This window comes from Solea solea, chromosome 9 (assembly GCF_958295425.1).
Source record: "Solea solea chromosome 9, fSolSol10.1, whole genome shotgun sequence".
Classification (NCBI taxonomy): Eukaryota; Metazoa; Chordata; class Actinopteri; order Pleuronectiformes; family Soleidae; genus Solea; species Solea solea.
Genome location: NC_081142.1, coordinates 18,170,376 through 18,182,552, shown reverse-complemented (window position 1 = coordinate 18,182,552; position 12,177 = coordinate 18,170,376). Strand labels below are relative to the sequence as shown.

Here is a 12,177-nt window from a genome sequence, read left to right as displayed (position 1 = left end):
ATCATTGCATATACATGATGTATGAGTGGAACTCATTGAGAGCTGGTTTATATACAGAGTGTAAGACTGTGTACGCTGGTGGTGTCCTGAGACGTTTGCACTGCACTGTATAATAAAAGCACGGAGAGAAACGCACGGCTTTTGGGAGATGTGCCCAAGTTGATGGGAGTGACCTCGCTGGCCAGTGATCATACAGCCGGCACAGAAAGGGGAGTCACTTGTTCTTAAACATGGCTGATAAAATCACTCTGCTGCTGCCGCTGCTGTTGTGCAGGACCAGTTACGCATTTCAGACAAGGCCAGGCACATACCTGGGGGCTGGAATTTTATCAGAAGCATTTTTACCACTATTTCATGTCAACCCGTGATGACAGATAGGCTGGGAGGTCCTCTGATCACTAAACGGCTGCAAAGTACAAACTTTTCACACCTTCCAAGTCTTGGAAAAGCATAAAGTTTGAGACATTTTAAGATGTATTTTCTGAATTTTAAAAAGGATCATTTCAAAGATGTAAAACGCTACAGTGTGTAACTTTGTGGGCTTTAAAAAGAAAAATTAAAAAGAGTCATTATTCTGCCTCTACTTGGTCTATGCAAGTAGAAATGATGGAACATCATGTTTATGCTGCCTCCATCTGGAAAAGACTAGATTAAGGGAGTGTGTGTGGATACAGCAGCAGCTCAGGGGCAGGCAAGGGTGATAAGCATTTTTCCCATCAAACTGCTGAATGATGTTATTTGGAGAAGTAGAATCTTCACGTTTCGAGTCACACCAACCAGTTTAAAGTGGCCTTGCATAACTAGCACAATATTGCCGACATCAAACTAATCACTTCCTGTGTGCAGTGCTGGCATGTCGCCCAAATCCAAACGCCACAATACTGAGAAACACAGAGAGTCGTGTGGAGCTGAAATGAAGAAAAGTGTGTGAACTCATTTGAATAATGTAATAAACATTTGATTATTTGAAAAAAAAAAAAAAAAGTCATGTGCTCTTTGCTGCTTCTTTTAAAATGCTCACAGAACAACTTCTTCCATTAAAATATTTCTCCTTGCTTTTATTTGTTTGTATGCGTTTTTCTTTTAATATCTCACTGAAAACAAAGCTATAAAATTCTCCATTCAACAAGAAGACTGACGGAAACTTAAAACGGTACAATGCTTCAATACTCCATTGTAATGACAGAAAAAAAAAACATATACAGGGAAGCTGATTTCACAGATAATACATATTACAAGAAACAGTACAGAATCTAAAGAGAACTGAGATAAGACACACGTCCAAATCAAAGACCATCCATCTCTTGCTCCCTTGCTGTCTCTACACAGACCCTGATAGTTATTTAGCTGCCCCACAGTGTGCAGCAGAATCCACCCTTCCTCGCATGCAGGGAGGGAATTCTAGTGTAGCTCAAGGACGCCATCTAGTGCCCATATGTTGGAAGTACAAGCCAATTGTTTAAAAAAAAAGTTATGGGACTTGGAAAAAAAGATTAAAATAAATAATGAGTTACTTGAATAATGGATTAATTCCATTTAGCTGCTTTGGTGTCAGGGTGTTGAGAATGTTATTAGTAACAACTGCATTTCCTACTGTGACAAGTTCACTTTTTCCACTTTTAGTTGAAAATATATTTCAACATATTTATTGTCATTTATAACAAACAAAAACAGTCATAGTTCAGCGTAAATAGAGGTTTAGCAAAATACAAGACAAACTACACAAAACGCAAATCAAACCAACACAGCATGTTGTCTTTTTGTCTTTTTTTGAGTCGTAGAAAGAGACCAAACCAACAGACCACACCTAATGTTTAATATATCACAGCAGAATGGTTTGCGTTTTACTTTAGACTTTCCTCATTTTTTATTGGTTATACTAATCCAAGTGGAGGGATAGTGGGGCAAGAGAAATCAGACAGAATAAGAGAACAGATCTCATTTTACCCAGTTGTCTAAACTACATATTATAAAAGTAAAGCAAATGTAATGCCAATCTAGGCACAATGTAAACCTGTAATCCTCATCTCAGTGTCTGTGGAGAGCTGGTGAGTCCACAATAACAGAATTATAAAATGACGACCCAGACAGTAAAACACCATAATTCTCTCTATCCTTTGGAAAATCATTGTCCGGGAGTTGCCAGAATACAAGATCTAAGGTTGAAATCTTATCAGTAAGACTGAACTTTGCCTGAAAACATGCTGATGCAAAGCTTTTCGTTCACACATGTGCTGACAGTCGTTTGAAAACACTAGGATTTCGCAAATTACAGTACGTCAACATTAAAGTGTAGGTGAAATGGTCACTACCTTCCTAACCACTGCAGATGTTGGTGAATGATCACTGCAAAGTTAAAATGTTTAAATTAGAAGCCATGCCCTGTTGGCAGACAGTTCAGGTCTCACTCTATCTTTTGCCTGAGGATCCTTTTCTCCTCCTCAACAAAGTTCTTGTCAGAAGTGGCCTGTCCCATTTCTCTCTTCCTCTTCTCCTTCTGCCTGAAGGTCTCCACTCGACGCTTCTTGGAGGTGGGAGAGAGCTGGTCTGATTCCCCATCTAATCACCAGAGGTTAGTGGTGGGTTGGAGGGTTTGGGGTGAGGGAGAATGGAAAATAATTAGCTCGGAATTATTGTACATCCCAGGATTTAAACACAACAATAGATAGATAATGGTGACAGAGCCAATGCAAGTCTCATTTTTTGAGTTTCTCTTATGATAATTGTAAGCCCACACTTATTTTTTATTTAGTTTTTTTTGGGGGGGGGGGCTTATGACCGAAAAAATATATAATTAGGGCTTAGCACTTCTTTGGTCCGTTAAAAAGTCAGAAAATGTGTTTACCTAACGTGGAAATGATGATGTTCTCAATTGCCATGCTTTTTCCACAAACCAAAGTGATTCCATTTTAATGATTATTTTTGTTATATGGAGCAAATCAGCAAAATCAGAAGCCTGTTTTAAGTTTTATAGTCCAATATATTGAACATTTACCATCATCACAATATAAACATGTGCAACATAAATATTGCAAAATTATACACCAATATATCGCAATGACAAACCAGGTTTTTACCGAAGCGTAATGCTGCCACACATACAAAAAAAAGTGGGGTGCTCAGTATTACGTTATAACGAGAAAGAAGATCTCGTTATAATGAGAAACGATCACGTTCTAACGAGATAAGATGTTTTCTCGTTATAACGAGAAACTATCACGTTCTAACGAGATAAGATGTTTTTTCGTTATAACGAGAAACTATCACGTTATAACGGGATATGATGTTTTCTCGTTATAACGAGAATATAACGAGAAGACAATTTCATCACTTTACTCGACTGAAATCCCTAATTTTACTGTTACACCCTAAAACGCCAATTACTGTAATAAATAGTTAGGGATGTTGTTGATTAGAGTAGGGGCATTAATATGCTTAATAAAACCATATTGTTGGACTGGAAAAAACGTTTATTTTTTTTCAGTCTCTGCATAGGCTACTCCCTGTCAAAGATCTATGTGAGCAATGAACCCAAAGCAGAATGATACTACGGCGAGCTTAAGTATTCATATCAACATTTTCCAGTAATATCATCAAGTTATTGCACATCAAATGTTACTATTTGATATGTTTAATCTAGAGTTTACCTGCCATTGTTTGTCTAAAACTATGAACAGCACTCAGTGAAAGTAAAATTAAACACCTGGTGAAGTCAATGGCAGAAATACTTTCATCAGTTTCTTGATACGGGCATTACAGTGTAAAACTCCATCGTGTCATTTCCCTGCAGGACTGACCTGAGTCTACGGGTTGCTCCTCTTCGGGTAGGAACATGGCTTTGCCCGTGAAAGGTTGTGGTGCATCTTGTCCGTTGTCCTCGTACACATTGGACCATTTGATAGCCATGTCCATTCCTGGAGGAGGTCCCTTCTTCCTCTCTGGCTCTGCAGTGTAGCTCTCAGGAGGGGGCACTGCATTTGTCTTCCATGGCTTGAACTCCTTGACAGGCTTCATGTAATGAAAAAAAACATAATGCTGGAGAAAATGTCTTACTGACAGAATAACAATCCTGACAGAAGTTGTTGTGGCCACAATGCCTTATCAAAACATTTGTGTGCTTCATCATTTAACTAGAACATCACTCCAATAGAGAGGGAAACAGGGGAGATAGAATATTTATTATCTTCCCTTCTGGGACACTGATGTATATACTGTATGTGTGTGTCTTTTATTTAATAATATAAGAGCTGATGCAGGGTCAACATTAAAGTTAATATTAGTTACAATGTTAAACCAGTTAAGAGATAACACCAATCACAAAACCAAGTAAGGGTGGGTCCAAATATAGATTTGGTGATATATCGTTGTCCATCCTCGTGCAGTGTGATAACTGATACGCCAGGGCAAATATCAATATTTTAATCATCACATTTAGGCACTCTAAAGTAAATATCCCTGCCAGTTTCCTTAAAGTGGCACTGCTCAAATTAATGAGGTAAACTTGGGCAGAAGATTCCCCGTCCACATTCAATACACAAACTTTATGCAGTTTGTTCTCTGTGCTGTGAATAAATAGAGAAATCCTGCACTTATAAATATTCACAGACTTTCTTCAGTTACACAGATATAGGGATGTGTTGCTATATGCTTGTCTTGCAATACACCGATTACACTGATCGGTGTATCGTGGTATTATTGTATCATTGGTATCGTGAACCATGTATCGCGTATCGTATGGTGATGTACCCTGTGATTCCCACCCCTAAAACCTAGTAATTTAAACAGCCAAAGTCAAAGCCAAAGTACCGTATCACACAGGAAACCCTATTGTTGTGTATGGACATAATGAGTCAACTACAGTGATGAATTACAGCAATAACCGTCTATTTTTGGTGTACCTCTTCAGGGGCTTTAACAGCAAGACTGTCCCAGTCTATCTGCTTATTCAGCGGGTTGTAGAGAAAAGTGGGCTTGGAAACGGATCTGAAGAGATCGTCGGGTTTGGGTAAGGGAGCCCCGCCGGCCCCTCGTTTGGTCCCGTGTTGAGAAGACTCGCCTTCGCCTCCCGCAGCGTCTGTTCCCTGGCGCTTTTTCTGAGCGTCTCCCTCGTCGTCGTCCGAGTCGCTGCTGTCGCTCAAATCATCGTAGCTGGAGAAAAACCCCATAGAACTCGGCTTCTTTTCTTCTGACATTGTGCTGCGGTCACTGCGTTAGAACGGAGGCGGCTCCAGTTGAAGTAAAGAGAGCTACTGAAACTAGGTCACTTTAGATCGTGTTGCTACTCGAGATGCTACTCCATTTTGAATGAGCCTCCAAAACAGTCGTAAAGCGGATAGAACGTGTCGTGACGATTCATTTACGGCTTCTTCTTCTTCTTGCGGGTTTGACGGCAGATTACATCCGTGTAGTAGCACCACTGCCATCTTCCGGCGTCAGTTAGTTACTACAGTGTCTTTTCTGTCAGTTTCTTCCTCCCAGTATGGTTTCAGTGGTGGTTTATTGGCAGAAATTGAATATTCTATTAAGTATGTTTGTGTACGTGTATAATAGCTTTTATATAAAAGTTGTAGTTTAGAATAAGCCTTTAATAAGTGGCTTTTTGTTTTAACATTTTGTAGTGATTCTACAGCAGCCAAAATGGACAAACCAGCTCGAGCCATGGTTCTCAAATTGTGGTACGCAAGCTTCCTCTGGTGGTAATTGGGGGAAAATCAAAATGACTGTTCTACTGTATATACCAGGGTATGTGATCAGAGTGGAGCTGAAGAACTTTGACCAGCGAAACAAATAAAACAATTGAAAGCTAGATTGTGAGTGAGATTTTTCCATTGACATAATTCATATGTCAAATAATATGTATGAACTACGGTAGGTCAATGTCACAGAGCATTTTATTGTAAAATACTTTTAAAATATACAGCAAGTGTCGAGAACGAGTGTGGTACTCACACATGCACACACGTACACACGACACTGCAACCTCTACTGCAAAACCAGGCATGTCTGAACCTGCTGCTGATCCTGTGAGCTTAATGTGAGCAAAACAGGCTGCTCACATTAAAATGATAATAATAAAAGCAAAAAAGCGGGACCTCAGTCACTTCATTCCTTCTCATGTAAGTAAAGACTGGAATGACAATAAAACTCATTTGAATCCTTTGAACTAGTGAATAAATAGTATAGAAAATAAACAAATCCCAGGAAAACGTGAACATGTGCAAAGTCATGTGACTGGCTCCCCCTAAATTCTCCATCCTCTGTTCCCCCTGCTCAGTTTCTCAATGCTCAATGTATGCAGTCAGATTAAACCATTTTGTGCACATGAAGCACATGTCAACACTTGTATGTAACCAGTACACATACATTTCACCTCTAGAGTGCAGTGTAGTCACACGAGTGAAGCTAAGATGCAGGAACTACACATGAGCAGCTGTGAAAGGAATTGTTTGCAGATTAAAGTAAACAGTATTTCTAAATGCTGGTCGTGGGGATCCACTGCCCTGTCTGCTCTAACACACCTGAATCAAATGGTCCATCTCGTCAGCAAGCACTGCAGAAGCCTGATAACGACTCATTTATATGAATCAGGTGTGTTGCAGCAGGACAGTCGGTCCCCAGGACCAGGATTGAGGAAAAACTGGTTTAATCTACACCAGAATAAGGTTATACACCAATTTTAATGTGCTGATGCCTTGGAAATGATTAAGAAAACTGCATTAAAGCATTAAAGGTACCAGTGTGTAAAATTTAGCGACATCTATTGGTGAAGTTGCATGTTGCACCACCCTTCCCTTCCAAGTGTGTTGGAGAACCTACTGTATGTAGTCTTCAGTTACCGTCAAACCTCAAAGTTGTTAAGTTTGTCCATTGTAGGCTATTGTAAAAACGCAGTGTCCCAAAATGGCAGCCTCCTGGCGAATGAAATAAATAATAATTCATAAAATCAGGTGAATTATAGTATAATTATTATAATTATTTTATCCTCAACATCTACCAAGTGAAAATTATTTCCCTAAAATGTACAGTGACACAAACTGCATTTGCCCTCATGCAGGTCAAATGTACTACCTAGAATTTAACCCTAACCCCACCCTCCATGTTCAATAACATCAAAGCAGATGCTTAAAAAAAAGGGAAAAAAAGAAAAGAAGAAGAGGCTTTTTGCTAACCCTGAGATCAAATCTGAGTGGAGATTTACACGTTGTCCAGTCTGAACACATCCTATAGGGAACGATGCATGTACAGTTTTATCTGTGTGGCACTAAGAAACACCTTTTTATTTGTTGTTGATTATAATAAAAAAAAAATGTATATGTTGATATGTTCCAGCGGCAAAAGCAATAAAGCAATAAAATAAATAGTTCCTTTGTAATATTTACAGTATTGATAGCAGGCAGTAAAGTAACCTAGAACAAGGGCAGGGGTCGCTCTAGATTAGAATTTTGATAGATCGCTGACTGGCTGATTATACCTTTCTAGCCACATAAAGCACTTAGAAAACATCTGCAAACATAAAATAGTCTAAAATGTGGCTGCCGGGGCATAATTCATGCTAAACAACCCCTATTTATGTCTAACAGAGGTTTTGCACTGGTCCCCTTGTCAAGCCAAAGAGTGGCAGGTGATTTTTAGAAGATATTCTCATTTTGACAGGGAGAACTCCACCTCTTAAGCAAACTGTACGGAGCAGAATGTTGAACTTGTGTAATTTACACAGTAAATATCGGCTCTGTTATTAATATACAGCTATTTAAGCCCTCAGATTGTTTTCACTTGCATATTGTACATGTGGATACAGCACACATAGAGTGGATGAACATTTGCATATTCAAAAAAATGCAAATATAGATCCTTTTACTACTACTACTACTACTACTACTAGGAATACCAAGTGTTGTAATGTAACAAAGTACAAATATGTGTATATTATGTATATTTCTAGCAACTTTTACTCCACTTCATTTCTTCTAACTATCTTTGTTACTCGTTTGCTTTACACTACAGTCTTGCCGTTCACACCCATTCACACTGTAACATGGGGTTAAGTGTCTTACTCAAGGACACATAGACTACTAGCAGAGCCAGGAAATTAACCCCCAGCATATTTTAAGACTTTTACTTAAGTAATATTATAAAAAGTGACTTCAACTTCTACCAAAGTCATTTTCTGGTACTTTTACTCAAGTATCATTTTTAGGTACTTTATACAAGACTGAGAACACCACTACTACTAATAATAATAGTAATAAAAATAATATTAATAATTATACTACATTAATTATTCCTCCCACAGTCCAAAAACATTGGGATTAGGCAAATTGGACACTAAATTGACCGTATGTTTGAGTGTAAGAGTGGATGGTTGTGACCTGTCCAGGGTGTCCCCTGCCTTTCACCCTATGTCAGCTGAGTTTGGCACCAGCGCCCCTCATGTGGAGGACAAAGCGGTCGAAGATGGATGAATGGATGGATATGTTAATTAAAAGAAGGTAAAGTGGATTTAATAGTAGAATATTGTCTCTTTTTGTCATCTAGTGACAGGGACCAACTTAACTTTATTACAGACCATCATGATAAAGGGGTAACAACAACAGGAGCAAACTTCCAGACTTAGGTAATACTGCTTGCATGCATGTTCAAAGATGCAGAATTTATGCGATCAATCCTGAATTTATAGTGTGTGAGACAGGAGGACTAGTATTGGGCTACGTGTGTGTATTACGTAATGAACAAAGACCCCAAATAAAAAAGTAAATGAGTCAGCGCAATTTCCACAAAACATCTGCTTGAGTGATAAATTAATTTTTTCCCCTCCAAACAAGACGGGATGTGACATATAAGGGAAATAATGTTTGAGTCTTTAAACAGGTGATCTCTTTTTATTTCTTTGCTTGGAGTTTGTGATGTTTTTCCACTTACATGTTTTCCTTTAAGTACATCTGTTATAGTGACAGAGAAATATACTGCAAGGACAACACAAAGCACCATTTCCTCATGTAGGAAGTGAAGGAATTCTGGTGGATGCTGGTTTATCTCTATTTTGGACGGAGGTTGGTTTTCAAATCATGTTTGAATGAACTTCCCAATTCATGTGTTCTAGAAAAAAAAAGGAGAAGAAGAAATGGACTCTTCCTTTGACTTACTTTGTTTCTTCGATCTCCACAGAGGCCAACAGCGACGTGAGAAATTCCCCATGGCGATGAAAAGCCACACCTCTCTCTCCACGTCTGTGTTTAATCTACTGTAGCATGTTCAAGACTGTCTTTATTTTATCTACTGGATCAGAACACATCTGTGGTTGTATAAAAGCAGGTGGTTTACTCAGGTTTTAATGATGATTGTGCAGCAGGTAGGCCAGAAGTCTCTTGTTGTATATGTTTACTTAACTCTTGGAAGCAAACTGGGTGATTTTGAGCACTTTTGGATTCTAACTGTGCAAATCCTGTTTACAATTAACACCATTAAAGCCATGGTTGCTATGCTGAAGTTGCCAAAGAACACCTGCAGTATGAAAAATAGGTTGGGCAATGTGATGTTAAACCCAGATGGAAGTGTTCTCTCTCTTTTTTTCACGAACAGATAACAATATGGGAAAGGAATCTTGTTTTAAGCTTCTTTTGGTATGATGTGGATCATCGTAATCTATCGTGTCTGCCTCTGTTTATTGACAGATCGTATGTGATTGGTTGCAGGCGTTATAAAGAATACTGGTACAATAACAATTTTGAATTGAACTTTTAAAGAAATTGTGACCACGTCAAATTCTGGCTGACCTTGGACCTGAAAACTAACCTTAAAAGAGTTAATTAGGAAAAGAGATAAGATAATAAATCGGGCTCAAAAAGATTATATTTTCAATTAAATTTTAAGAAGTTTCTTTTGTGTTTTTTATTATCAGTCATGGTTCTGAGTCTGTCCTGAAAAGCCCAGTTTATAAAATCATAACGACAACATGTTAGCTTTAAGAAGTATGCAGTACACTATACTAGATTTATACTATACTATATATACTATACTAAAATTGAATGACTTTCTCATCAGCCTGGCTGCTTCAGTTTTAATTGCTGCAAAATGTCAGCAAAGATGGTGAAACATAGAAATAATGTCTGTCATTGTGAGATGCTTCAAGCTGGAGTGGACAACCTTCTGACTTACTTGTAAATATGATGCTAAAACTCTGTCATCGGTCATATAGGCGCCATCTACTGTTACATTACAGATCAGCATCTGTAACGTAACAGTGTTTTGTTTATTGTACCAGTCACTAATCCCACTGGTCACTGAATCCCAATCTCGCCTAGGGCACCAACATGCATCATCCTAAAAATGATTTGCACAGTGTAACAGCGATGGAAAAAATAACACCATCCATGTTTACATTGACCTATAAGCCACTTTCACTGTTATTCTTTTGGCTAACAGAACCTTAGATTTGTATATAAAAAAATAAACACATCGTCTGGATCCAGAATGGGAAGTCAATGACAATGAAGCCTGTACTCTCTTAACTCCACTGATTGACCATGTAAGTCTATGGAAAATTATTATTGATATTGCAAATCCAGTGATTTTCTACTGGATTTTCAATATCGATAATAATTTTCCTGAGGCTTCAAACTCTAGTTTTGGCTTGGTAAATTATAGTCCAGCATGTATTCAGGTTTCTGAAATAGGTTCATTGAAGGAGATGAGCTCCTTCAAATATGTTTCTCTAATTCTCTGCTTATCTATCCTCGGTGACGGAAATGGCAGACAGCAAAAAATAATTCTGTAGATGGAGTGATAAAAGCTGGAGGGTGGTAGAAGAAGAGATGAAACACAAGTGAACTTTGCACATTGCATAGAACATAGTGTTTTACCTTTTTCTTATCAGTGATTTTTATGGCTGTTTTTCTGTTTTGGGCAGTAGCCAGACCAAGAAATCTAAGAATGGTGTTGGAAGGCGTGGTCTAGGAAAAAAAAAGTCCTTCTTTCCACTGCTTCATCTTTACAACAGTCACCAACCAGCAACACCTGTTGCCTCTTTAAAAATGACAAAGTAATTCATTTCAATCAGCACCTGTGGACATCAAATATTCATGCTCTCCCAGCATTGCTCATCTCTCTTCTTGGATCTTTTTCCATCCGTCTTTCCATCTAAAATCAGCACCAACATGATTAACAGTAAAAAGGCCGAGGTGGAAATAACATGTGGGGTCATGACTGGTGTCTTTTTTCCTGACAGAGAGACAAAAAAAGAGACACAGCTGTTATAAGTTGGGAGTGCTGAGGCAACATTCGTGTTAAAACACGCATTTTTATATTTATACACGCTGAGTGTACTTCCTCTCTGTGCCTCTGCCCTTTCAACCCCCGTCCACACCACCAGCCCCCCTCCTTCCCCCGCCCTGTTTTTAGTGTTTATACCACACAGGCACGTGCAGACGTCTTCTCCACGACTGTGTTTTCTCTGGTCACTTAACACTCTTTTTAAGCCAGTGAGGGGCCATTCTTTGGCTCATTACATTAACTCGAGGCTCAGCCTGCACCCAGCCTGTCAGGGCACGTGGATGGAGGCCAGAGAGGGATCCGACTGGTGGTTCAGACGGAGAGAACACGAGAGAGAAAGAGGGCAAAAGGAGAAGAAGAGACGAGCTGCAAGAAGTTCAAACGGACACTTAAAGTAACAGCCAAGTAGGGTGAAGTGTGGTACGGGCCAGTGTTGTAATGTAACGAAGTACAAATACTTCGTTAAGGCCCTGATATACGCGCACATGACATGAATTGCGTCATCAATGCAAAGAGTGTCATCCACATGACCGGACTGAACTTCCGCCTCACCGGTAGGTGGAGTATAAGCCCCGCTCAACAGGCAGAAAAAAACATTTAGACACCAGAAGAAGTAGTCGCCAAGGATAGTCACCCGAGCCACGACCTGGGGGGCCTCAAACCGACTGACACCTCGCTGTGAGCTGCTCTTACCAGGCTTGGGATACTTACAGGACCCTGACGCGGGAGTATACCAGGGCCCGCGATATTTGACGTGATATTCGATGCGCAATGCAACACATGTGTGTGCAGAAGTATACCAGGACCTTTACTCTACTTAAGTACAAAATTCATGTATCTGTACTTTACTTACATATATATTTATATTTATAGCAACTTTTATTTGTGCTTTATTACATTTCCTAAGCA

The 12,177-nt window shown here is 39.1% G+C and overlaps 1 protein-coding gene across 1 annotated transcript; it reads right to left on the bottom strand.

Moving 5' to 3' along the window:
- Positions 1 to 1,037: 1,037 nt before the first annotated feature.
- c9h1orf52 (chromosome 9 C1orf52 homolog) lies at positions 1,038 to 5,328 on the bottom strand. The gene is made up of 3 exons (XM_058639450.1): positions 4,899 to 5,328; positions 3,798 to 4,008; positions 1,038 to 2,559 (listed from the first exon to the last, which is right to left on the bottom strand). The coding sequence occupies exons 1-3, from the start codon at positions 5,190 to 5,192 to the stop codon at positions 2,405 to 2,407; spliced, it is 660 nt and encodes a 219-aa protein (XP_058495433.1). The 5' UTR covers positions 5,193 to 5,328; the 3' UTR covers positions 1,038 to 2,404.
- Between the last annotated feature and the right edge of the window lie 6,849 nt (positions 5,329 to 12,177).